At 38.7% G+C, this 23507-nt stretch overlaps 1 protein-coding gene across 4 annotated transcripts in view; it reads left to right on the top strand.

Moving 5' to 3' along the window:
- The window catches only part of syt7b (synaptotagmin VIIb), a 98137-nt gene that overhangs the window by 28313 nt on the left and 46317 nt on the right, over positions 1 to 23507 (top strand). For all 4 annotated transcript variants that reach the window (XM_065952897.1, XM_020632514.3, XM_065952898.1 and 1 more), the window contains one exon: positions 20384 to 20487. In XM_065952897.1, coding sequence (XP_065808969.1) covers positions 20384 to 20487 — 104 coding nt within the window. The remainder of the gene's footprint in view (positions 1 to 20383; positions 20488 to 23507) is intronic.

The following is a 23507-nucleotide window of genomic DNA, read 5'->3' on the forward strand; positions in this document are numbered from 1 at the left end:
ACATATTAGAAATTGCTTAACATGTGAAGCATTGTAAGGGATTTATTTACCAAGTTCAAGTGGAATAATACAAACTGACTATGTACTATGTACAGTAGTGTACTGTGAGACAGTATACTATTGGTAGATTGTTAAATATCTGTATATGCGTCTGTCACTATGTCACTATGCTTTGTGTGTTTCCATCACTGTGAAGAGCCTGAAATCCTTCACACCAGCTTGCCTACATGTTCTGACAGTTATCCGTATTGAGCTTTACATTCTTTAAATCAGTGTGACAAAGCTAAGGAAACATGTATGATACACCATATCCTGTATGATGGGCTTTGGCTGCTTTAGAGTGTATTTTGTTATGTACTCTTTGTTGCTGCTGGTGAGGTTTATGTGCGAGTCTGCTCTGTTCCTGCCTCTTCTTGTGTGTATGTGATTAAGGTGGCAGTCAGAGAGCGCAGTTTAAAAATGCCAGTCACACTGCTCCAGGGCACGTGCTGGTAAGTATGCTACTGAGCTGTTGTTGCTATGTTACCAGTTGAAAAAAAAAAAAGGCTGTAGGTGGATGTCACAAAGTTAACAGAGTTAAACTTCAGGAGGTGCATGTTTGAATGCGTTCAGTCAGACAGCTTCTTTGAGACAGGTAGTGAGTTCAGGTGAAGATGTTGAAGAGAAGGAAAAAGATCAGCAGGCTGCGTGCTGGAAACTGTTTGGGTTACATTGTTGAGGATCAGGTTGATTCAATAAATACAATTTTGAGCTATGCTAGCACCACAATGTGTCAGTCTGTCTTCAGACAAGAATGAATTACATGATGGATTGTTAAATATTCTGTAGTTTCATTCATGGAGCCCAGAGACTTTGGTAATCATCTGACATTACCCTACAACACCAGCAGGACAAACCATTATATATCCTGTAAAATATCTCAACATCTATCAAATGGTTTGACGGAAGCTTTGCTACAGACATTAATGGTCCCCAGTACAACATGTAATAACTTTGCTGAACCCCTGACTTTTTATTTTTTGCCATCACTTAATCAAAATCTTTATTTCGGTAATAATAGATAGACATATACTTAGTTTTTATCAAGATATAGCCTAAAATAAAGAATTAAAAGACATTCCTATCAGCCTTGGTCGTACTTTGTCTTTAGTCTTGTGAGCAACTGTTATTATTCTTACCAAAATCATTAAACACAGTAGACTTAATTGTCATTATAAAAACACTTTGAAGTAATCATTATGTCTTTGCATAAATTTGTTTGTTTACAGACGTTAATACACTTGAGTTAGCTGAAAGGCTACTTCTCCCTTGTTGCCCTCCTGTGTGATGTTGTTACCATCCCAGAACAATACTGAAATGATACAGTACGAATACAGTCATTTTAAAAAGGAATACAAATGTATAACTGTATGGGGACACTCTAATTGATTATAGTACTTAATTTCACTAAAGTGATACCCTGAAGGACGAGATGGCCCTGGCTATGTGCCAATGGCTGTAACAGATCTGTGCCAAAGTACAGTCCCACAGAGCTGTTGGTGTTGTCTCTTAAAAGAAAACTTTTTGATCATGTGAAGTTCCGATCAATGTTAAGTCTTGAATCTCTTCTCATAGTCAGAACAGAGCCTTTTGTTTGGAAGGAAGTTGATCTGTGGTTGAACTTCATTTGAACTTCTCTCTTTGTGCTGGCCTCATTCAAAGGAATCATTATTTGGATCTTCTGTCTGTAGCTGTGTTTGGTAATGAAAGAAGATGTGCAGGGAGGTGCTGCTCGGTAACTTAATAACAAATCCACACCCAACTCTATAAGATTTACAGTGGATTATTCAGTTAAGCTGGGAGTGCGGATGTCCAAGGGTGAAGCCTGATTTCTACTGCCATCAACGTCCTCATCAGCGATGATTCCTTTTACATGAGCTTCCTAATGGATGCCCTCTGGAGTCATATCTTCACAATACATCATATTGTGTAATTTGTGTATGTCTGCCTTCGTGTCTTTGAGGGAGAAAAGAAAGACAGACAGACAGACAGACAGAGAGAGAGACAGATCAGATAGGAACTGGACAGACGGCGGAAGAGCTGAGATGGAAGACTGATGTTATCTCTGCAGTGATGTTACACTGAGAAGATTACAATTTGAATCCTGGCAGGAGTCCAAAGCTTTGAAATTAAGGGAAAAGATATGATGTTTGTGACGTTGAAATATATCCTGGACAAAAAGCACAGGGAGAAATGTTTAATCTTAGACTTTCTTAATAGGTCTTTCATCTGGGATATTGATGCTTTTATTCACAGTAATATGGTGAAGTGGTTGATCTTACGTGGAGCTGTTGAAATATATAATGTCTTTTTAAGAAAGTAAAAAGATATTCATATTACTTCCCCTGCTGGATTGAAGTGAACTGGACACTCTAATGTGAAGATCACCTGCTCCATCTGCTCCAAGAGTTGATTGACAGCTCAGCTCATGTACTGTATGTCCATGTGCAGTGATTCTCCCATTAAAAAAAACAAGAAATAATAAACAAATAGGCTGGATTTTACCATCATAACGTGTGAGCACTGCAGGCAGACTGGCAGACCTGAACCAGGCCGTAAACTCTCCATTTAGTTTCCACATTAAACTTGTGTCACCTGTCAATTTCCAGTCTCTGATATTGAAATATGGTATTGTTCAACAGTGGGACCTTTTAACCTTCATAAAAGTTTTTCACACTAGATAATCAGTGGGTCTGAAACTCAATCTCACAGTATATTTTAAACAATTAAGTTTAAGCCCCGGCAGAAAGGAGTGGAATTGATAATGTTTCACTATTTTCTCTGCCCTGCAAAGCCTTTTAACATTCACCCTTTTTATGTAAATCCCTAAAGCCCCATGATACTTCATCATGCTGCAATTTGAGCAGCTTTTTTTTCAGAACATAATACCATTTTATTTTATTTTAAATACAATTGTACATGTAGCAGTGGGTGAACATACAGAGGTAGATAGAGGGGGCTATTGGTGGGGATGTATCCAAGTTTTAAGGTTTAGCTTTTCTGCTACTGTGCATGCTCCATTCTTTCCACTGTGATTATATATACAGTACATAACTCAAAGAAAATGAAATTCAATCAAAAGAAGTGACACAAATAGAAAATGTAAATATAAGAAAACCAGCACAGTAAAAGTACCTGTTAAAAAAAATAAGCTAAGCTAATAAGTTTTTGACAAAAGTTAATTCTGCAGGCTTTACAGAAGATCTAAACTGTTAAGCTACGGCAACTTTCTTAGCAGACGGACAACATTTGTAGGAAGGACATGTCTTTGTCTTTGTCACAGAGACAACAGTAGGTGTTCCAAAAACATGTATCATTGGCCTGAATGCAGAGCAGGAGGCCTCCTGTTAGGTCAGATTCCACCGGAGGCTCAAACTTGGCTCTCTTGCAGTAAAATGTATTCAGTTCCATCTCCTGGCACACAGTCCACACCGACCGCAAAGGGATTTGGGTAGTAAAAATTACTAAATTAAATTTGGGAGTTTTCAGGGTCACCTTATATATTTGGCTCAGTTGCACTGGTGCTGTAAGGACAGTACAGGTGGTGTATGTATTTGCAACTGATTCATATTTGAAAAGGACCAGAGTTTGTAGATAACATTTGTTTGTCCATGAATTCAGTTTTTTGTTTAAGATAAAGATAAACTTTATTGATCCCCCATGGGGGAAATTTTTGTATAACAGCAGCTCAAGAAAAACAAGAAAAAGGGATAAAATTATAAAAAAATAAAATAAAAATCAAACCTATGTACATCAGTTAAATAACGGCAGAGAAAAAATACAATAATAGAATAATACCAGGTATGTGCATTTCCACTTGTGGAAAGACTTATAATTTAAAAAACACACACAGTGTGTAGCATTATTGATATGAGTGGTGATGCTGTTAAAGAGTCCGATTAATGTTAAATGGGTTTTTCATTTGCATCCTCTGCTGTTTCACTGTCTGCTACAAGATGATGTTTTTCTTCAAAGCTTGATAATGGCTTTCTACTCCACAAATCATTAAATCTCCCCGCTCGTCCCATCAGCGACTTTCATGTTTTGAGGTTTACAGCAACATTGGCAGTTTCTGTTGACATGAATGTGTGACCCCTTTACTTAATATTCTGTCCAACATAGAGAAATTGTCGTTAAAAAGAAAGCTTGTGTGACTAGTATTCAATATTCAGCCTCTTTGGTCCAAAAATATGTTTCTGTGAGCGTGTCACATATTGAAATGGTAAATGGACTTGAGCTTGTATGGCGCTTTTCTAGTCTTCTGACTGCTCAAGGTGCATTTACACCCATATATTCATACACATGCATATGCCGCAGCGGGAGCAATTTCCGGGTTAAGTGTCTTGCACAAGGACACATCGGACATGTTACTGCAAGAGCTGGGGATCGGACCCCCAACCTTCTGGAGGGAGAACCGACTCTACCAACTGAGCCACAGCTGAACCGAGATGTGCCTTTATTTGCCTGAATTTTACAGTTGAGTTCACTCTGTGGTGGAAATGAAATACCTTGAGTTTTTTGTATTTTCAATCTTGTGATGAGGAAGACTGAGACTATTTTTATGATAACACGTAAATCTACAACTTAAGTATTTTTGAGGATAGCTTGAAATTAAAGACCAATTGGATCAAAAGGATGTTATTACAGTCCATAATCAGCAAGTGGTAACTGAGCTACTCTTTAAACAGCCACAGGCATTAAACATCTAGACAGCTTTATCCATAGTGTCCATTGAATCAACTCTAACTCCTGCTCTTTAAAGGAGAGAAAAACTTCAGAGTAAAACTGCCTCTGTGAAAAGGGCTCCTGGGACTACTCTCCTTCATCACAAATGATGAGCTCAAGCTAGCCAAGCAGGCTGCAACATGCCAGCTTAGAGGTCTGCATTTGCAGGCTTGGAAGAACTGAAAGCAGTTTCTCTGACAGGCGAGTGCAACAGGGAATTGTACTTGCACGACCTGAAGCGGCAGCAGAGTCCGAGTGAACAAACAACACAGAGATTCATGAACCCCCATAGTAACATTTACTTTAGGATCCATGCAGCCACAAGTTCAGACTAACAAAACAGGAGCATGATTTTGTGGATATTATGTGTGAAGAAGAAGCAATTTTACCATTCCTTTGTAAAAATGGTTTACAAAAACTATGTGACAAAAACAACACCAGGCTTTTTAAACATGTTCTTTGTTACTGTCACACTGTATTAAGAATCAATTTTGTCATAAAAGAGGAGGTAGCAGGGATAATATTTATGGGGTCATGGTGCAAATTAGAACTAACAACTGAAAAAATAATGCAGCTATTATCCACACCTTATTAATCCACAAGGTTTATTGTATTTATTGTAAATGAAGCTGATTCAAGCTCAATATTTGCACATCACAGATTATAGGCTCGGTTATGTAATTGTATTTTCTGCTTAAGGAAAGAGACGCACAGATTCCAAATACTGACTGTGGTGTAAAGAAAAGTTATGTGGAAATATTTTTCCATAGAAATATCTGTGAACTTTTTCATCACTGAAAAGAGTGTAGCAAATATTCTTAAGGCAAAGATGGATCAATACTAGTATAAACAATGTTTGTTTTTGTGGGCTGAATAAACAGTGCTGTATTGTTGCATTGTATGCAGTTTGTTGTTTTCATTTAAGTCATACAGAGTTAAATATATATTGTAAATATTGTAACTGGAAAGCTTTCTTTCTCCTAGCTGTCTAGTGATCAGCTGTTGATCATGAAGTTTTTTGCACCACAAACAGAATCACAGAGAGTATCTTCAGGACAAGTAAACTATGTATCCAGGAACAGTTCGGTTTGAACAAGCGTGTTTTTGCATTTCTTGTTTTCTTTGCATGCACTCCTCCCCCACTTAATGAGAGTTCGTTTTTTTAACCTCTTTCTCAGAACGCGTCTTTCTCAGCATCTCAGTGTGAGTCAGAGTCACTCTTCAGCATCGTTCATTCAACCGTAGCCTGCCTTGTCGCACACACAGCAAACCTCTGGATTCTCCTCATTACTGTCAACAGATCACCATTCTTACAGAAACACACTTTGATGGCTCTGCCTGCAGTCTGTTGGAATTGTTTTGCCTGGATAAACACACCTGCCAGTCAAGAGTGTTAGGTTATGAGTCTGTCATGGGTATGTGGTGTTACAGCCCTCTGAGACAGCGAGCAGCAGCTTCACATGAGCTCAAACAAAACACATGGTGCTCTGTGTTTAGTCACTGTACCTCTGGACAGGAAAACTTATGAGTGTTTGTTTTTGCTCAAGGTTTTGTACAGCATCAGTCATACATCTCTCTTGAGAAACACGAGTTGTGAAGAAATTGTTCAAACTGGAAAGTGGCCAGTCTTGTGGAAGCCCATCCCCCCCGTGGGGCCCGGCTTGGGTAAGAAAAGGCAACAGAGCGAATGCTTTTGACGTTTCAGCTGAATGAGTTGCCGGGTTACTCAGTCACACTGATGCTTTGGCAGGACTGTAATGAAGTCAGCCGGCATGCATCAGGGGGTGATGTGAAAAGGGGATGTTTGGTTTCCTCAGAGAGAGGAAGGGGAAACAAATATCTGGTGGAATTTAAAATCTGACCCACAGTCAGCAACAAGAGTGCATGAGGGATTTGTTTCACTCATGTCTCATTCACAAACAGGGTCATTTGCAATGACCCTTGGCACCTTGTAGTCATGTTGCACTGTGTTATAGTGAAGTGTGCTGCCAATACACATTCAAAGTCAGATGTTACAACCAGTGCATTATTTGTTCATAAATCTACATTTTATGATCATGTTGCATCAAGTCATATTGACCAGTGTTGGGCAAGTTACTTTAAAAAAGTAATTAGTTACAGTTACTAGTTACTTCTCCCAAAAAGTAACTAAAGTAGTTACTGAGTAACAAATTATAAAAGTAACTAGTTACTTTGGAAAGTAACTATTTCGTTACTTTCAAGTAAATTTTTAAATGCTCAAATGTGTCAAAGAATTTGGACCCCACCCCTCTTTAACAGAACTTAAAATGCATGTGCATGTTCAATTATTTATGATAAATCTGAATATTATAATGAAATGGACACTTAATACAATCAATAATTAACAGAAACAGTGTACACAAATCTAAACTATTTTAATGTTGCTGTGGGACAAAGTGAGACTAGCCTCCAATCAAATGTCATGTATTATTGTAGATATTATAATTACTATGTTTATATAGTGGATCCGTAAAAATGACATAATAGATGTTTTGTCTGCTGTGGTAGACAAATATTCTAATTTCTCAAATGTCTGTTTGAGCTCGACATTCATTTGAGCATGTTGGGCGTCTATATCGTTCGCGAACGTCTTTCTACATGATAGGCCGACCCCTGCTCTGACCGGTATTTTGGCAACTAGTGCTCTGAATGACTCCGACTCAACCATCGATAATGGCAGCATACCCTCCACAACATACCTGGCTACCAGTTTGTTTAGCTCGGCCTGAGACAAAACGTGTGGTGGTGGGGCCGTAAAATCAAGCTTCGGTTGCTTCGGTTTTGTGGCACTGTCTCCTTCTCCTTCGGGGGTCTTCTTGGCCACTAATTTCGTGGAAGCATGTAGCGTTGAAAGATGTTTCAATAAGTTTGAATTGCTCGACACCGACGTGGAGAGGCTTTTGACTCCAGGGCATAATGTGCATTTCACGATTACACTCGTTCCTTTAATTTCTTGGAAGGAAAAGTAATGGCTATACTTCCACTTAAAGAAGGCTAATGTTGGATTATTTGGGCTCGCCATTCCTGTTTCTCGTTGACTCATTTGTGTAGTTGTGTGTCTGACTATGCATGCTTTCGAATTTGTGTAAACAACACCCGCCCAACTCTACCTCTGATTGGCTCACCATGAAATTTTTACTCTACCTCAGCCAATCGTCATCATTTATGCGGTTGTCTCGTGTCCGCACTCACCAAAGAGGAAGAACAGTAAGAAATATCTTTGCCACTCGGCTTAGAGATCTAGTTGGTCTGATGAAAAACAGCTTCAGTCATAGTAACGCACCGCATTTTTTGGCAGTAACGGTAACGGCGTTATAATGATGGGAAGAGTAATCAATTAGATTACTCGTTACTGAAAAAAGTAACGCCGTTATTCCCATCACTGATATTGACCGACATGATTAATATTAAATATGGTGCCTCATATAAAACAACCTAATACATAGTTTGTCCGTCCCCTGTACAGTAAAAATGCAAGTGTCGTGAATTTCTACTTTAATATAAATCAACTGTTTTGTTATATCACCAGCATTATTATTATTTTTTTTAGGTTTAGCCAAATTAGGTTTGGGTAGCGTAATGGGGAAGATCTTGGTTTTGACAGCCTTGCACAGGGCTAGAATGCATTCTTTACTTTTATTAATTTATTGCACTTCATAGTGTTATTGCAATATTGTACAATATTATTGCACATTGCATAATTTTCTCATAAGGTGTTGGCCAACCATGTACCAAACAACATGCAAGCAATTTTTCCATCTGAGACAAACTTTTAAAGTTTCAACAAATTCATGACAGTTTTGCTTGAGTTCTGCTTAAAGATATCTTAAAACTCAGTCCCTTGCTGTCTTCGGTCGGCCTTTTACTCACTCTGCAGTTGTGGTAAAATCTTAATATTTGATCACTTCAGGTTCTGCAGAGCCATGTCAAGCAGTTTATGATATGATCATCAATATAAGTGCACTCTCTCCAGCACCACACAGTAAGAAGCAAACCGGGTTGATAGTGAAGACAAAGGAAACTCTAGGCAGGTTCAGCGGACTGCACACACACAAACACACACGCTACTGTCACTGTGTCCTAACTGAATGTGATACCATTGTTGGACCCTCACTTGCTGTTAGGTCATTGTGTTAACACGGCAGCAGTTAACTTCAGTGAGCCAGTAAAACAGGAAAATGCCTTGCTCACCGCCTGCTAGATTTGAATGCCAACCAGCTAATGAGATGGCCTCAAACACCAATAAGTACTCAAGCATGTATACACACAAGGGAAACAGTGGCCATAGCAGAATGGGTGATGAAGCTAACTGGAGACTGGTCGTTGTCTTTGTATGAAGTGCAGCTTGCAGATACATTGACTTTGAAAATCTAATAGTTTGTGACAAAAATGTGTGAAAGGTTGTCAGTCTTCAGGCCCCATAGTCTTCTGTTTGGGGCTTTAGTTAAAGTAAGGGCTGTCCATGAATTTAGCAAACAAACTCCGTGGCCAGCGGAATTACAATTTCTGTGTGTAATGACAATCTCTTGCCTTTGTAGACTTTGCAACTCTCTAACTGTATCACCAGACTCCCTCACTTTGTTTCCATCATCATTATTACACTTGCTTGATTTGCTCGATGTTACATTTGAGGGCTCTTGCTTTTACAAGCGGATGTTGTTGTTCTTCTTGGGAGGAGCATCTTGTGTTTGACACAAGTCTCATTTATTGTCAAATTTAAGCGATTGTCATCCGCACTGTTTTTGATGCATGGAAAATCAAATTAGTGTGACTGCCACCAGTACATCCTCAGCTTTAATTACCATTTTTTGGTTGTATTCAAAGGTGCATTGTTTTCAATTCTGTCTTGTCACAACAGTCAGGCCCCCAAAGAAACATTTAAACAAGTTACACTGGTTGTTATAGTTCTTGTTCATGGATTAAAGAATCCATCTTTGAACATCTCTAATGAAGCCTGACTGATGAGGGACAAACCCTCAGTGCTTTTTTTTTTAATAAGTTCGCTCTGAGTTAGGAGAGTTCAGTGGATATCCTCATAAGTTACAGCCTCTTCAAATCCAACTCCACAAAGAGACACTGTCCAGGGACACAAAAGAGGCAAATCTATAAAAACACTGACTTTTAAAGATACTCACTAGATGATTATTCAAGAATGTGAAGCCAATAACAGCTTTGGTTAAACATTGAATTATTAAACAGACTTGAAAGTTGTGAGCATATCCCTCTACTTCTGTGGTATCAAAAAACTCACAGAAAACTTGATAAAGAACATCATCTTTGAATATAGGAGTGAAATACAGTAAACTTCAAACATGTCCAAGAAAAGACTGGAGTATGTCTTTAGAGGAAGAGAAATAAGGTATGTTGTGTGTATGGTTTAGTGGATACCTCTATTTTAATCAGGAGCTACCAAAATACTGTGCCGGCGCAGGAACAACACACCTCTGGTGTAATAGCTTTTGCTTTCTGACATATTGGACACCCCTGTGTGTTTACATGCACACGTTACCATGGTTACGGAATCATACTGCATAATTATAGTCCTGACACAGCTTATTTCTTGACAGTTCAGAATACCCAGTTAACATTAGCAGTATATTTGTTCATAAGAATATGCTAAAAATCATTCTATCCCACATTCCTGTGGTTTGTTGGCTTTGTTTTCACACCTCAATCAAACTGCAGTTAGAATATGCCCAGAACAAGGCCAAGCTTTTTAAGTGCTTTGAAACTGGTTTGTGCTCATCAGAGTTCTGACACCTTGCTAAAATGAAAACTAAAATATATTAAACCAAAGAGGCAAAAGAGTTGAGAGACTTATTCAGAGTTTGGTCTTTATCGACATATTATTGATAAGTTTGACTTCTCTATGGTTTTTCTCTGACACAAGAAGAGGCTTAGAGAAGAAAACCCTTTTTGTTATTCATGAAAATGGGCCAGGTTTTATGCAGCTGCAGTTTATAGGCCCAAAAAGGCAAGGTGATGGCAACTTTTTCTGCATCAGTATTCCTGAGCCACAGATCATTAACACAGTTCACCACATTCTAACCAGTATAAGTGGAGGACCCCCACTGATGTGACGACCTGACTTAAGCACTTATTTTGATTATTCAAAGAGTAGTACATTTTTTTTTCATTATTGTAAAACTGGTCATGCTTCAGGCTGTACTTTGGGGGAAAACTGTAGAAAGAAGGAAATTCCCTTCGGTCTACCAGCATTTTTGGACAAAGATTTGGAGTGAGAGTTGCTGTGAACAAGAAGCCCTGAGGGAGTGCAGAGACGAATACGTGGAAGCAGAATGAAAGAACAGATATGTGTTGGTTAATACATCTAGCTGGTCAAAACTGGAGCCTAATTGATTATTTTTATAGAAGATGTAATTTGAAATAAAAAGAAAAATGATTCTTTAAGACACAACATGTATAATGATTACACTGCCTTGCGTTAGTATTCATCCTTGGACTTTTTACACATTTTGCAATGTTACACCCGGGAATCCAGAAAGTTTTACAGTGTGTTAAACACAAACAATAGGAGTACAAACAGAAGAAATGATTTGGATAAACAAGATAACTAAATGCAATTGTTTGACATCTAAGAGGTTTCAAAGCCCAGCACTTAAGCCTGTGATGATTGTGATGATTTTATTTGAAAATAACTTTAAATGCAAGAAAAAGAGGACAAGCCAGTACAATACTAAAAGCCACAATAGTTCAATGGTCACAGTGTTTTGACCAATCAGCTCTTGTCAGGTAAAAATAACTATTAAACTTTTTGTGGCACTGAGTAAGTATGCAACTTGTCCTCTTTTATTTGCTGCTGTTATTTAGTCACCCTGCAACTAAATGATTTGCAAATAACCACCACCTTATTTAAAACCATAAAATATCCTTCCTTGGACCTTGAAAATGATTGACTTTTATACATTGATTCCCTACATTAAACTCCAATAAAATCAATTGTAATTTTCAGTTTTGACAAGTCGCAATTTGTAAAACAAATACAAAATCTATAAGAGGAACCAGGGGACTGTAGATGACATATAAATACTGACTCCCTGTTCTTCTGACAGCATGGATCAGTAAATCTGTTCTCCAGCCAGCAGGGCAGTCAGGTGGTTACACGTTAGATAAACAAACTCCTGCTGGGATTTTAAGATTGAGCCGGCTGTCTTCTTTACCTGCCAAACTTCTTAGTGCTCCCTCCCTCTGACACTGAATCAAGAGGGGTACATAATGTAATCTTCAGACCGCATCCTCAGTGTTTCCATGCGGAGCTTTAATACTCTGGCAGCCTATTTAACAGAGACTTTATACTCCTTCATTCCCCTTTGGTTTTCTGTATAATTGGTTATCCATGTTCCTCCCACTGGTCACCACTCTTCCAGCAGTGCTTCTGTTGTGCCAGTCAAGGGTCATCTCCCACAGTGGCAGCCCCCTCCACGATGTGCCAACCTACGGTAAGAGATGCTCCTCGGGAGGTCTCCACTGACTAATAGAGCTTATTCTGTGTGTCGTGCCAGGCACCAGCACCAGGGGCTGAGTGCACAGAGCACAAACGGATAAGCACAGCAGGTGGAGGAGAGGAGACGCTTTGAGAGCAAGGGGCACATTTGACAGAAAGATACCAGTGCCCACAAGAGAAGAGAGAACATCGAGTGAATTAAGAAGGACACTGTCAGGATGTGTTTGTGAGAAAGCCTGAAAAAGCCACATGTTAGAGGATACACCAATTCATTACAGCCTGGTCTTATTTTCACACATTCGCCATTCTATGTCAGAAATACTATTATACTTATCAAATAGAAGGAAAAGATTGGAAATAAATGTTATACAAAACAAAAACACACTCATGAATATTCTCTGAAATACTCCAGCCTTTTGTGAAGCAGGCTGATTTCAGAACAATCATGCCGCAGTCAAAAGTTGGTGCACAAACTTTCACATTGTAATGCTCTCACTACAGTGTCTTATTACAACAAACTAGGACACCGTACAGATTACATCTAAACTTAAATAATATGATACAACTTGCTTTGTAGCCTTCCGTCTCTGCACTCTTTTTTTTGCCATGCTTAACTTTTTACTCAACTGAAATAGATCTGATTCTGTCGGGCTTTACGTAACTCCAAGAATTTCAAATCATATAATTTTCTCTTGCACCATGTTTCTAGTAGAATTGCGAGTGATATATCTTCTGCAATCCATCAATGGGAGAAACCCATTGGATATGCATTTTAGACGTCAATTGGGCTCAATTTTACTTAGAAACCCGGTGTGGTGTGCAGAGCTATGTCTTGGGTGAATAGTGCAGCAACTATTTCCATTTGAAATAACAGTCTTGCTGATAACTTCTGATGGATTCTACATTTCTGTTTGGGTAAGTCATAAACAAAGTCAGCATTAAAGGTATACGTTTGCACTTTTTTTTTTTTTTTACTATGGGCAGAGCTACATGTTGAAAACCACTCAATGATTTATTTTAAAAAAAGTATATTTTTATAGTGTGGGATAACATGAACATTATAACAATAACTTATACATGACCTACCTCGACAAACTCTTTGCAGCTGCAGGGGTCAGGTGGAAATCTTCTGTAGATTTGAAATGAAACTAATTTCCATGAAACAAAATGGACTCAATGTTAACATCTGAACCTTTTACAATACAAAGTTTCCATCAGTTTTTGTGTGTGCCCGTAATTTAGGAGCAGGTTATTGAATTAATAGTTTTCAGCTGTGATTTGAACGTGGAAATATTAAGTGGAGTTAAGATACAAGTGATTTCCGCTGTTACTTTCAATACACTCATGAGGAAGTTTGACATTTTAAGTTGTAATTCAGGGTGAGTTGGACTATGTGTGTCTTATAAATCATCATCAATTATTCAACCCAATGTTAGGCTATTTAAAGACCTTTCAACAGTTATTAACTATACAAATAGACGGGATGAATGGTTTTTGTACATGCAGTTACAGGTAGTTAGTGAAAGAAACAAAGACAGCAGTGATATAATGCTAATGTAAAGGGTTTTTAATACATTATATTCCTGGTTACATCTAAGAACAAGAGGTAAAGTTTTTTGTGCATGGTTACACATTTTGTCTTGCATAGTATAAAGAATGTAAAATATGATATTTAAAGGTTCAGGATTATTTCCCCCTTAAATTATAAACCTGACTTTATACCTCCCTGTCACTTAACAACACTTCATCATTATCACTGCCTTTATGAAGATTGCAGCAAAATTTGGATTAATTTGCATGGGTGTTGGTTTTTAGAAAGGCAGCAGCAGTTTAATGAAGACTATTTTATCTAATGAGCAGCTCTAATCAGATGTGTTATAAATTCTATAATTACCACACGAGTAAAACCAATGGCATGTTGGCAGAGAGACTGCAAGTAGGATGTGGGTAGAAAAGAATAACACTTATTAAAAGAACAGAGACTACACTTGAGCCTGTAATTATATCTGTACTACTCTTTGCATTACAATTAATCAGTCTATCGATGCAACTACTCCAACATAAATGAGTAAACAAGATTCATCCATTCAACCTTAAATTAATCTCAATAAACCATTGAGGGCAATGATGTTGAGAGTACAATTAAAACAAATCCGTGACAAAAAAAAAAAAAGAGAGTTTGAATGATATACTTGTTCTGCCAGAGTCTCTTGTTTACACTTGAGAGGTCCACAGTATGACTCCAAACACAGCACAGCATGTGCTGCATCTGAACGTATAACACACATTTATTCAACTCTCCATGACCTGACATTACATCATCAGCTGGGTGTGTGTGTTTACGGCATCTCATCAATATACTGTAGGACTATTTTGAGCTGACATAGTCTTGAAATACAAATTTTAGCCTTCGTGTATACAATCAATGAGTAAAACTTTATTTATATAGCTTACAGATACATTCATGTGATTTACAAAGGAGCAGAAAAGGGATTTACTAAAGGTGGTATATTAAAAAGGAATAAGAGACTTTGAGAAGTTATGTTAAAAAAATACTAAAAACCATGATATAAACACAAAGATGTTAATTTAAATGCAAAACAAATTATAGTGATTGTGAACTTAATAACTATAAATGATAACCATAAGTATCACATTTAACCCAAACTGAAAAAATTAGATTTTAGATTAAATTAAAAAAATTCAATATTCTCAGCTCCCTTATGGATCTTCTAGAAGGCTGTTCCAATGTTGAGGAAGCCGAAAGTAAATCACAGAATTAAAAAGTCCATGAGGTCCGTTGATGAGGCAGGTACTGTCTTCTGATTGGTTATTCCTTACTACAGCTGTGCACCAATCAAGTTTTTCCAGTAGGCAGAACACGCTAAATGGTATTTTCACTCAACTCACCAAGAGACACACACACACACACACACACACACACACACACACACACACACACACACATCAAAATAGAGGCCAGTTGCACACACACAGGAGAGGGGGGTATGGCTGGGGCTGTAACAGGATGTTTTTACAATTGAGTACACCTCAATGCCAACGCTTTTTCAAGAACTAGAGAAAGTGCAAAATGAGGTCACAACTGGACTTTATTACCACTCATCCAAAGTTCCCAGTAGAGCACATGGAATAAAAAGCTTCACAGCAATGATTAGTTCTCTAATGAAGCTAGTTCCTGCAACTGATGCTCAGGAGGTCGTTTTCTAATAGAAGTCACAGTGAGAAGTGGATTTTCTTAGGGTATGAGCTCATCTCCTTGGCAAAGATCTTGTTCTAAATTAAGGATAGAAGAGCTCTTACAGATTGCATGTGGGGAGCAGGAGCTGAGGTAATACAAGTGTTGCATCGGGCATCATGTTAAAGTGAGAGCTGAGACACAAAGCAGCCGTCATCTCTCAGCAGTAATCATGATGGCAAGGAATCAGAATCTAAATGAGGTCCTCTGTAGATATTTAAAAAAAAACATATCACAATATTTGCAATGGTGAATGGCGAAATATGAAACTTTTTTATGCAAGGTGTAATTTGACTAAAAGTGTAAATGTGACAAGGAATCTAGAAATGTTTTTATTTTTAAAGAAACAAGAACAACTAAAACTGCAAGCGTGATGAAGGGCCCTCGCACCCCGGTGCATGTCGGGGTGTGTCGCGACCGCGGGAGAGCAGCAGCTGTGGAACGTGGCTAAGCAGCAGGCCGTGCAGTTTGATTTGTGTAAAAGCCGTAGTACTGGTATGTTGGCAACGTAATAAAGATCCTGTAAAATTTTGACTTATAACAGTTCAGGCTGGCACTGTCATGATAGCTATGAAATTGAGCATTGTATATAGGATGTAGTACTTACTCTTTGCAGTAGCTCAGTCTTTAGGGACTTGGGTTGGGAACCAGAGGGTCACCGGTTCAAGTCCCAGTCCTTGTTCCAGCTGGTAGCTGGAGAGGTGCAAGATCACCTCCTGAGCACTGCCACTCACTCTGACATCTCTCCATTAGTGCATGTCCATAGGATCCTGTTTCTGCATGTGTGTGTATATTTCAGCCTGTGTATGTGTTCATGACTTACAGAGTGTAAAAACTGAAATTTCCCCTTGCGTGGATCAATAAAGTAAATCTTAATGTTAATCTTATGGTTGAAGTGGCTTTTTTGTAGGTTTTGTCATTTTAGAAATGCATATTAAAATTCAGAATTGTAGGTTCAACGTGCTGCGGGGGCTGAATGTTTGAAATATTGTAGGGGGCGCCACTGAGCCCCCTACAATATTGTGAGCCATGCCCATTCACTTAAACGGTATAAGATTTTTTTTGACATAACTACCAGGATTATATGTGTGAAGTTTCGGGACAGTACGACTATGTTAAGCCTGTGAAAAAAGTACTTCCTGTTTGATGGCGAGCGACGCGTCCGTATGGCGACAGCGTTGGATGTAGGCATTTGAGCTTGAAAGTGTTGTATGGCCAAGGTGTTAGCGTGGTCCACACCAATTTTGAGGGGAAAATAAGCTACCGTGTAGCAATGGCTAATGCTAATTGAGAAGCAGTAACTTCCTGTTGTCAACAGTTGGCGCTGTGACTAATCAAAAAATGTCAATCATGGACGTGTTCAGGGCGGGTCCCGTATCATGCATGAGAAATTTTAATATGATTGAACACTAGATGGCAGAGATATAAACATTTACTTTTTTGGCAAGTTGCCAAAACGCCCCAAAAACTTAAAACGCACGCCACGGTCACGCCCTTTGACGAAATAACGTGCAGCGCACAACAAGTTATGTTGAGCCTGTGTAGAACGCACTGACACTGAGTTTGCGCCGATCGGATGAGCGCCCTCGGACAAGTGCGTTCAAATAGGAAGGCTGAAATCAGGGATTTTGAGCGATTTTGTGAAATTCAACTTTAATTTGTGGACTTCCTGTCGGGTTTTTTGAAACGCTGCAAGAAGATTTTTAGTCCGTCCCGACAAGCTTAATATGCGTACCAATTTTCGTGAGTGTATGTGAAAAAACCCTTTATAAATTTCAAGGGGGCACCACTGAGCCATTTTGTGAATTTTTTTTACGAAACCACCAAAATCTAAAGTTTTTCGCAAGACCTGATGACCGTGAAAAGTTTGGTGAGTTTTCGGGCACGTTCAGGCCCTAAAATGGCTGCAAAGAGGAGGAACAATAAAAAGAAGAAGAATAATCGCTAGGGTTTCAAGAGGGTCCTTGCACGGTTCGTGCTCGGGTCCTAAAAATGATCATTTACACCTTAAGCACACCTCTCTTTTAACGCCTGAATTTTGACTCTGTCTGATTCCAAATTTGGTGTGATCTTTGTTTAACTCTAGATTTTCTTCTTCTTCTAGATTTCTGATTGACAAAATGAGAAACACATACAGACTGAAATGTAGTTCTTCAGCTCTACACACATTTGCACCTTCAGTACAACAATTAAACCGCATAGTGTCATAGACTCCTGTGTGTGTAAGAGGAAACATAACTCTAAAAACATACAATACCTGAAATCACCTTTGTATTGGGATCCCCAAAAGCATTTCTGGGTGATACAAATTCAAGAGCAACACATTTTTGAAGCTTACTTGATAGTTTCTACATACTTAAAAAAAAAAAAAAAACTCAACAAAGAAACTAGCAGCAAGCAAGCTCAGGCTGTGTAGGACGCTGTCCATGGTGCTGAATTCTAGTGCTGTGGGCTCATGACTGCTCTTAAAAAATCATGTATATATGCACCATAGACATATCTCAAAGAGAGGCTTATGTGAGATCCTGCATGCAAACAATATTGCAAAGTTCAGTTGGTTGATGTCTGGTAACATTCATCATATTTTTTTTAAGATCACTATTCTTTATGTTATGGGGATGTAATTTGTAGCTTGACATGTAATCCTCAGCCTTTGCTCAGTTGGTGGAGTCGGTCGTCTCTTAATCGGAAGGTTGGGGTTCAATCCCCAGCTCCTGCAGCCACATGTCAGATGTGTCCTTAGTCAAGACACTGAACCCTAAATGTCTTCTTCTGCTTCGTTGGGGAGGTATGAATGTGTATGAAAAGGATTGGTTAATACTGATGGACTCTTTACATAGCAGCCTTCATCAGTGTGTGAACGGGTGTGAATTGGGTAAGTGTGACCGGCATATCTGTGTTTTAATCACACTCTCTGATTTTTTAAAATATTAATTATGTACTGTACATGAGGCCGAGGTGGTGAACTTGTTAACAAACTTTGAGTCCCACGTCCTTGGTGCAGTGTGGAATGTAGCTCTTGCAAGGCAGCCTCATAACACGAATAAAAGGAATTACCTTTGGACATGTTTAAAAGATAGAAAAACCAACCTGAAGGGTAATCTGCAAACACAGTCAGAAAAGATTAAAATGCACTGCTTGAGGCACATAGCATTCAAAAATGATCACCAGGAGAGTAGTTTGGAAGGTAGTTTCTTGTTATTTTTGACATTAACTTCAAGGCTGACTGATCTAACCTCACAATGAAAATCTCTTTTTATCTCCCACAGGCTCATCAAGTTTACATTCATGCAGAGGTTTGTAGCCTTGATTTAAGTGGTTTAAATCCTTCCAATTATTACAGTCAGCTTCTTTTTACCCAAAAGCTGAATTCAAATTACAAGAACAAATGAATACATTCTTGTTTTTGTCAGGGTAGCTGGTTTTATTTATAGAAGACCAATGTGACAGATCTGATAAGAATCAGAGCGGCTAGTCTAAAAGACCACATCAAGTAATGTGTTGTTTTAAGAGTTATAGTCTTTAGGATTTACCTTTTGTCCACACTGGTGACTCTGATTGCTTTAATAGTTCTTGAAGTGCCCCCTGCCCAAAACGCCCTGCCAAGTGAAAAACTGTCAGACTTGCTTCTTCACACACGGAGGGCTTGGAGATCTTAAGGTCTTAAAGGAGTTTTTCTTCTTTCCCAGCTGCTTTTGCTCCCTCCTGCTGGAGATTAATTCCTCTTCTTGTGCTGTTTTACAGGAGCTAGTGTTCAGATTTTTGGGGTTTATAATTTTCTCTAAAACACCAGTGTGATTGGGACCACTTATCTTATCTGTCAGCTGCAGACTGCAAGCAAAAACATCAACCCTATGATCTGCATGGCCATCATATTTGCAAATATATGAATCAGACACCTTATAAAACAGGCAATAGACCTCAATTCTGTTGCAACTGGTGCATAAAAAGCTACTGATTTATCTTTGAATTGCTTTTGTTTGACTGAAGAAATGTAAGAAAGGCAAGTAGCGCAATATAAAGACCTTTATGTAGTTGCTTAGGAGAGGTTGGATAAGGATGATTAAGGCAGCTTAGCGAACCCATGTAATTGGCTCCAAAATGCGTAAACATTAAAAGAGCTCTGATGAGGTTGAAAAGTGAAATGTAGGAATAAATGGAAGCATCATCAGTGGGACTAATTTTTCCAGGTAGAGGGACACTTAGCAGTACAGTCGATCCTCCTCTGAGTAAAAGGATGTAGCATTTATGAGCTCATTGTTTGAAGTTGTTGTTTTGCCAGCATGCCGTGCATTTTCAAGTACTTGGCAGAGAGAGCTAAATGAACGGTATCATCATAGGCAGTGAATGAGAGCAATAGAGAAGAGGAAAAGTAGATTGTGAAAGAAGTTTTCATCTGTCATGACGCGAACAAAGCTGCCATGTAATTTACGAGATTGAAGAGAAGAGACGGAAGCTGTAAATTGCACAGTTTCCGTCCCTGAGATATTATTTTGTCCTGACGTGCACATTTTCCATTGATACATGCTGGGAAAATGGAGCTGTTTTAGACACCCCCCCCCCCCCCCATTCCCTTTTCACTCCTGCTCTCGCTTTCCGTCTTATGAAGGATGATGAATGACATGGATGAATGGTAGAAGGAGGGAAACAGGGAAGGTGCATTACACTGCTTTTCTCCTGTAATACCTTTATGGTTCTTTCAAACAAGGAGCTTTGCTGCACTTATTATTTACTTTCTTACACAATAAATAACTTGTGGAAGGATCAACAGTGTACTTCTAGACTTCAGACCTCAGGAACCTCAAGTATAACATACACACTAATATTGTCCTCTATATTCTCTCTCTGTCTGTCCTGTCTATGTCTCTCTCCCTCAGGCTCAGTGTCCCTCAGTGTGTTCCTGGTGTCTGTTGCGGTCGTTGTGTGTGCCGTTTGGCTGGTAGCTCTATGTGGAGTCTGCACCTGGTGCCAACGTAAACTGGTAAGTTATAGTGTTTTTATTCATATTTCCGGAAGTATATTCAATATTTATCTGCAAGGACCAGTGTGTAAGACATTGCATCTATTGGGATATATCTATTTATGGAGTTTTATATTCCTGTGTACTTCTCAATTACTATAGAGCACCTGAAAATAATAACTGATGTGTTCTCAATGGGTTTGAATGAGCCACAGGAACAGGATGTTTCTACAGTAGTCCTAGATGGAATAATCAAACACAAGCTCTGTAGAGGGCATCTCTTTTGGACAGATGCCACAAGTGCTAGACATGGTCCTTCAAATCTTTCCGAGAGATATATATAGATAAATATATACATATATATATATATTTTAAATGTCTTTATTGGTTTGCACAGAGGATAAGAACACATATAGTTGGCATAGAGTTGACATTGTACTGTGGGTCATCTTTTGTAAACCCCATTCCTGCCTTCACCCGCCCATCCTGATCTTTTTTAACCAGAGGTCACTATAAACCACAACGCTTTCAGGATTTTTATTAAAACTTCACTACTTAGTCAATAGTTGGTTGACAGTTGACACTTTTTTGGAATACCAAACACACTCTATCTCACTCTAGACTCACACACTCTAGATTTTGCCACTGCGGGGTGCTGGTGGCGCAGTGGTTAGTGCATGCGCCCCATGTATGGAGGCTGGTCTTCCAAGCGGGCGGCCCGGGTTCAAATTCAGCCTGTGGCTCCTTTCCCGCATGTCTTTTCCCACTGTCTCTCCCTGATTTCCGACTCTATCCACTGTCCTATCTCTCAATTAAAGGCTCAAAAAGCCCAAAAATAAATCTTTAAAAAAAAAAGAAAGATTTTGCCACTGCAAAGATGTTAATGGTATCACTATAATCTTAAAATGATAAATGGATTGGACAAAACAAGAGACTGAATAGTATCTCCTAGGGCTATAGACAAATAAGATAGCAAATAAGAAGCATTTTATTCTTCTTTTCTGGAGAGCAGTCATGGAAATGGAAAAATAACTGATTTTAAAAATCCTGAAATTTCTTTTAGACAAGTTTATCAGGAAAATATTATAGCAACTAGTAGATTGTTCCGTCAAAATTAAACACATCACTAAAAAATCTTCTAAATTAGGTTTTCTACAAAATTAATAAAAAAAAAAAAAAAACTCTATACTCTCTAATATTAAAATAAATCTTAAGACAAAATAAGAAAGACTTTCTACAATAACAAAATATTATAAATAAAGAAAACATGCATTTTAAATCGGCATCAACTTCATAAAAATAAAATATAGACACATTGAAATATGAACTGTAGCTCTCTGTACTTTGTTGGATTTTCCATGCTGCAATTTGCAGTAGGTAGGGGGAAAAAAGAATGGAGGTTCTCAGCTCTGCGACTGAGGGCAATCAGCTCTCATGAAGACACATCTCCGTATACTTCCACGTTCTCTTCCAACACGTCTCTGTCCAACCACCATTGTTCATGGCTTAGATGAATTGCAGTAGTGTGGGCAGTCTGGTTTTCTTTTGATGACTTTGTGACCTTGAATTGAATGTATACAGTGATTGCCTGCTTTGTGTCGTTTGTAGAAGAGTGTTTTTCTCCCCCTGTGCTCTCTGCACACAGCAGCAGAGAGAGGCTGTATGTTTGGCCATGACAGCAAACATGATCTGAGACCTCAGTGCTTTCTGTAAACATGGCTTTGTGCGCTCTGAGCTTTGTGCATCATGGCTGTGTGCCTCTGGCCTCCAGCGCCATGCTAATGATTCATATGCTAATGAGCATCTCTCTGAGCTATTGGCTGCTGATGTAGAAACAGTAATTCTCCCATACATTTTGATCTGCTGGCATTTCATACACTCGGTCCTCCCTTTTGTACCCTCTCCCATCTGTCCATCCCGCTGTTTGAGGAGGGACTGCAGCTTAGCGATTGATCAAAGACACAAAAGCTGGGGGTTAACTGGCCTATTCAGAGGAAAATAACAAAAATACATTTTCTGGTCTTTTGGGAAGCACTCTGGGCAGACGTTTTTATGTATGGAAGGCGCTATGTAAATAAAGCTGAGTTGTGTTGAGTTAAATAAGACAATTTTCCTCAGAAACATTTCTAACAGCAGACTTGTCTATGCTAAGTGCTATTTAAAATCCACAGTGCTATTATTGGCTCACAGTAACGAAAACCCTGGAACAAACAAACCCACTCAATGTCTTTGTTTATCCTTGTGTTATCTATGTCTATGTCTTTGTTTTTGTCTCACCCTTCTTCAACTTCTATACCAAATAGTCTGGTTTGTATTTGTCCCTTTGTCTCTTTATCTCATGTCCTCGTCAGAATGTCACTGATTTCTTTTTCCAAGATCATCCCTCTCTTCTCATCCCTGCTGCCATTGCAGTTACCCTTCAGAGACCTTGCATCTTGTTTTTAATCTTCCTTATTGTAATCTTTTGTTTGTTGGTGTGCTGCTTTTCTAAAGTTAAAAAACAAAACACAACAGAACCTACAGGTAAGAAACATCCAAAGAATGTGCCAGGAGTAAAAAGTATCAGAGGTACCATCTATTAAAATGCTGATCTATTTACCAAAATAAATAAATCTGCCAATGAAATGTCAGAAAAATGAATTAAAAAATTGGGGTTTATGTGGTATTAATTGCCAGTAATAAGGTTGCTGTAGTTAACAGCTCAGCAGTGCCTTTCCTGGTTCCAATTTGTATCCAGATGCACACAAACCTGGATCGCAGTCTGTCATTGGGCATGTTTTGCAAAGTTATACTTGGGTGATAAGTGGGTTAACCTTTGTTAATCCAATCCAATTCTCTTTTTGTCCAATTCACTGAATATCTCCTCATGGTCTGCTGTCTGTTGTGTGTGTGCACTGTGTTTTTACACAGCCTGTAAATAGGCAACGAACAAAGTAGCTCGGAGTGAGCCACACAACACAATACCAGCCAAACAGCAACAGGTGGCCACATACCGACCTCTATCCTTAGATAACTTTCCTTCTTCCAATCCAACACCTATA

Source organism: Labrus bergylta, chromosome 3 (genome assembly GCF_963930695.1).
Source record: "Labrus bergylta chromosome 3, fLabBer1.1, whole genome shotgun sequence".
NCBI lineage: Eukaryota > Metazoa > Chordata > Actinopteri > Labriformes > Labridae > Labrus > Labrus bergylta.